Consider the following 5,209-nt stretch of genomic DNA (forward strand, 5'->3'; position numbering starts at 1 on the left):
TCAAATGCAAATTAAAAAAAGACAAGAAATGTTTCCAGGTTGTTTCATCAGGATTCAGTAAAATACAACCATACACAGTAGACATCACTAGAATCATTGTTGTACTATTGGAAAAAAGGCGTTCAGCGTAAATGATTGTGCACAAATGATGGGAATACAAAGTGTGTAATCTCTAGGTGAACCATAGGCTACTAGTAAGAGATGATAAATTGATCTATGATAGTTTAAGCTAGTGAATAATGTGTTCGTGATTCATTATTATACACAGACAAAAATTATTCTAATTCACAAAGCTTGCTACTAACCTAGTAAGTTGGAAAAAATATGTTAAGGGTTACCAATACTATAAGGATCATATCATTTCATGAAACCATTGATCTTTCATCGGAATCAGATCGTGGAATGAACCAATGTATATTTATACTATGTTACATGTTATATATACGATTGATTGGTATAATGGTGATAATACAGATAAACTATTTTGATAACCACTAGTTTGTTTCAATATTCAATAGTTTTATTGTTAATCTGTGAAGTTGGTTGAAACAAAAACATGGTCAGAATGGGAGTCGTAGAGATTGTAGTAATTTTTAATAGTTGAATTCATGAGTCGATTAAAGCTAGACCATCACTAAAAACCCGGAAGTACTGGACGGTTGTTTCGTCCTCATATAGGACACCTCAGCAGTGTGCGCCCACGATTTTACACGCGGGATTTGAACCCAGGACCTTCGGTGTCGCGTGCTTATATCGGCTCATGAATTCAACCATTAGGAATTACCACAATCTCTACAAACCCCATTCTGATCACAATCATCATGTGCTTCAAGATGATTTCCTGAAGTTCTAGTGAGAAGCCGTGACCAGTCGAGCCCAGTCCTTGTCGGGTAGAAACAGGTATCTGCTTCAGACAATGGATGAATGGTTGAGCAATCATTCATGGATCGATAGAAGTTATATAATAACACCGTTGGATGCCGACTCAGTGATATAGAGATTCAGCGTTCACGTGCGAGACCAAAGGTCTTAAGTTCGAATCTCACGTACAGGATCGTGGACGCGCACTTCTCAAGATTCCCATACTAGAATGAAACGGTCATCTAATGCTTTCAAATTCTCAATGATGATCTAACGTACATCGACCCATAAATTCAACTATTAAAAGTATTTTACTGTTATCATGTTTATAGATCAGAAGGGGTTTTGTTGAAGATTCCAGTATTTTCATAGTTGAAATCAGGAGCCAATTGAAGCTAGTCCTACTCACTGCCTTCTCGTTGCATTACGGGTGTGTTACGCGAAAGTGAGAGGACGAAAAGCCAATGTCCGGCGCTTTAACCGGGTTGATGGATATGGAGGGTCCACCTAGGAGAGTTGGAAAACCCTGATTCCAAACCATTGGTGCACATGGGCTCCAGGATCCTGATGGAACGAATGGCGTATGAACCTATTGTTAGTCACCGGCTACCATGTGACTGCATCTCCTCACGATGCTCCACTGCCTTGTTGATCAGACGTTTAGGTCAAAGGCTCTGTGTATGGCTCCCTAAGAAAACCACCTGCTTCAGTCTGGGCAACTGAGCAGTATCACAGCCCTCACACAAATCAAATGAGATTTGTGAGGCGCATATTTATCTGGTGCTTTTTGTACCAATATTTATGTGTTTAAATAAATAAAAATAAATAAATAAGACTACCATGGAGTTCGACCAAGTCTGTTGTAGAGATATCAACTCACTGAAGACAATTGGTGAACGGTTGCTCAAACTTCGTGGATTGGTTGAAGTTAGACATTAACACCGTTGGATGACGGCTAGCTCAGTGGTCTCATGGTTAAGTGCTCTGGCGCGAGACTTGTAGGTCCTGGGTTCGAATCCCGCGAATGCGTGGTCGCGGATGCTCACTGCCACTGAGGAGTTCCACAATAGGACGAAACGGTCATCCAGTGCTTCCAGGTTTTCCCTGGTGGTCTAGCTTCAATTGACTCACACTTTCAACTATGTTATCATGTTTATCTACCTAAATGCTTCTTATTTATCTGACACAAATAGATACATTTCAATACGTAGTTAAACATTTACACACATAACTTATGTATATTTGTTCATCTATAATTGTGTGTGCGTATGTATGTATGTGTATGTACATATTGTAATGTATGTGCGTCATGAATATGATTTAACATTATTCAACCAATCAGAATTTTGTATTTGTAAAAAATCAATATTTTTTTTTTTTTATTTTTTCAAAATTCAATATTCAATTGATTATAGCGCAGCATTGCAGAGAATTCAAATAAATGAATGAACAAAATATACCATATTTTAATTTAACAATAAATGGAATTAATGATTATGTAAATATACAAAAATTAATTTTATTATTATTTCCAAAATATGAAATAAAGAATATTGTTGCCAAGGTAATAATTATTATAATTATAATATCTATAATACCCCCCCGCCTTTGTTATGATAATAATCATCATATGTCCATAAATGACTGTATTCATGAGGGAATTCTCTAAGTTCTACTGAGTAGTTGTGATTGGTGGAGTCTGTTGTGAGGCAGTGACTCATTGAAGATAATGATGGATAGTCACGCAATATTGTGGCCTCGAGGTTAAGCGTCGGCGCGCGAGAATGAAGGTCCTAGGGTTTGGATTCTGCGTATGGAATCGTGGATGCGCACTGCAATTGAGAAGTCTCACAATAGGATGAAACGGTCATCCAATACATCTAGGTTTTTCATGTTGGTCTCGCTTCAATTGACTCATGAACTTAACTTTTAGGGAAATGAGTAGAATATTCATAAAACCCTTTTTATTTTGAAAACAATCTTTATATACTCATTAGTGACTGTCTTTATGAGGGAATTCTCTAAGTTCTACTGAGTAGTTGTGATTGGTGGAGTCTGTTATGAGGCAGTGATTCATTGAAGATAATGATGGATGATCGCATAATATTGTGGATTGGTTGAAGCTAAACATTAACACCGTTGTATGTTGGGTCATTGGTCTAGAGATTAAGTGTCAAAGCGTGAGAATGAAGGTCCTAGGTTTCGCATTCTGCTATTGAGGGGTCCCACAATAGGATGAAATGGCCATCCAATACATCCAGGTTTTCCAAGTTGGTCTAGTTATAATTGACTAATGAATTTAACTATTAAATTACTATAATATATCCACAAAACCCCCTTTCTAATAATTGTGTAATTAATTAAATTTACTTAGTATTATTTGTTTGAATCTTCCCATTGATGTTTAGAACTGCAATTGATCCGTCTCTTATTGACCATATGTGCATACTGTGCGTATTGCCTCGATATAACTTTATTTCACAAGTATGGTAAGCAAAGATGGATAGTGGCTAGCAGTGGAATACAGTTTGACGCGCGTTTCGTCCTATTTCGGACTCATTAGCTGGATGTATCTGCATCTCAGAGTTGATGTCCCCTCCGGGACTCGAACCCAATACTGTTCGCTTCAAACACCATCGCGTTATCCACTCAGCTACTGAGTCCTGATAACCACCTGCTTCTGTAATGGGATGAAGTTTAAATTTATTCAGTATTGTTTGTTTTGAATCTTCCCATTGATGTTTAGAGGTGCAACTGGTAATTCATTATTTTCTAAATCTTTTTTTTTAACAGGTTTTAAATAAAGGATATTCAAATCAATTAATCCGAATTGATAATGATCCCCATTCATCATTACTTATTCGTATCTATGGTGATCTAACAACATCATTAATTAATAGAACTAATGAAATGAAATATATTCAAATAGTTGGCAAATTAAAAGGCTATCAACGCATATATGGAATATTTAATAATGGTTTTGTATATTCCTATATTGATGGTAATGATATTACATTAGAAAAATTATCTGATATAAAATATGGCAGGTAAAAATATTTTTCTGATAAGTAGAAAGAGGGGTTTTGTAGAGATTTCAGTAGTTTCATATAGTTGAAATCATGAGTGAATTGATGTTAGACCATCATGGAAAACCTGGGAGCATTGTACGGCCGTTTCGTCCTATCGAGGGACTCCTCAATGGTAATGCGCATCCACGAACCCAACTCGCGAGATATCGAACCCAGGTTCTATCAGTCTCGCACCAGAGCACTTAACTGATAGATCACTGAGCTGGTTGGTATCTAACGGTGTTAATGTCTAACTTCAACCAATCCACAAAGTTTGAGCAACTGTTCACTAATTGTCTTCAGTGAGTTGATATCTCACAACAGACGTGGTTGGTAAGTATTGATTCAATAGAAAAATTATTATCAATATAGTAGGGTTGAGAAGATTATTAAGTTTTTGATTGAGATCATGAACCGATTGATGTTTGATTGAATACCCTGGGTTCGAATCCCGCGAGCGAGAGCATGGATGAGTATTGCTAAGGAGTCCTACAATAGGACGAAAGGGCCGTCTAGTGCTTCCAGGTTTTTCATAATGGTCTAACATCAATCGGTTCACGATCTCAAGGAAAATTATTCTTCTACATTCTAAAATGATTTAACAATCGATTATGAGATTTGATTTTCATAACCATATGATAACGATCTATAGTCGTTTGTATAATATTGAAACTTCTTCCAAACAAAACTAAAACTCACTTAAACATTTATCTAAATGGATTTATTATAATGTACAAATATCTCATCGTATCGATAGATGGTTGAAGATGGTAATTAAGAAACACTGGACCTAAGTTTTTTACTAATTTGCAAGTAGTTAGTAGAACAGGCTTATTGTTTAGTAGTAGACTGATGCTCCTAGTATGATTCGAGGCTGCGTCATACTGAGTTACAATCAGAGATGTTATCAATTAACTATTTGAGTCGGGATTGACCTCTTATAAGACTTGAACTTTTATAATTGACTGATCAATAAATAGTGACCATTGTCATGTTTGTCTAATTATCAGTATCGATCAGTTTCTAACGATCGAGTTTCAGAATGTTTTGCGGTTCATAGATATATAAGAAGAATGTCAATTTAAACATTGAGAAGGAGTGATGTGGAGATTTAGTATTTTCATAGTTGAAAGCGTGAGTCAATTGAAGCTAGACCACCAAGGAAAACCTGGAATCGAGGTCGTGGATGCGCACTGTCACTGAGGAGTCCCACAAAAGGATGAAACCGCCGTCCAGTGCTTCCAAGTTTTCCATGGTAGTCTAGCTTCAATTGACTCATG

General features: G+C 36.6%; 1 protein-coding gene and 1 non-coding gene across 2 annotated transcripts in view; one reads left to right on the forward strand and one right to left on the reverse strand.

The window, feature by feature from the left end:
* The first annotated feature begins 2,347 nt into the window (after positions 1-2,347).
* The window catches only part of Smp_015030 (putative choline/ethanolamine kinase), a 17,542-nt gene continuing 14,680 nt past the window's right edge, over positions 2,348-5,209 (forward strand). The window contains exons 1-2 of the mRNA XM_018799823.1: positions 2,348-2,425; positions 3,655-3,908. Of these exons, the coding sequence (XP_018651573.1) occupies positions 3,772-3,908 (137 nt within the window). The 5' untranslated portion in view covers positions 2,348-2,425; positions 3,655-3,771. The remainder of the gene's footprint in view (positions 2,426-3,654; positions 3,909-5,209) is intronic.
* Smp_tRNA_00456_Pseudo_TTG.1.1 lies at positions 3,453-3,524 on the reverse strand. The gene has a single exon. It is a non-coding gene (tRNA).

The sequence above is a fragment of the Schistosoma mansoni genome, chromosome 3 (assembly GCF_000237925.1).
Source record: "Schistosoma mansoni strain Puerto Rico chromosome 3, complete genome".
NCBI classification, from domain to species: Eukaryota; Metazoa; Platyhelminthes; class Trematoda; order Strigeidida; family Schistosomatidae; genus Schistosoma; species Schistosoma mansoni.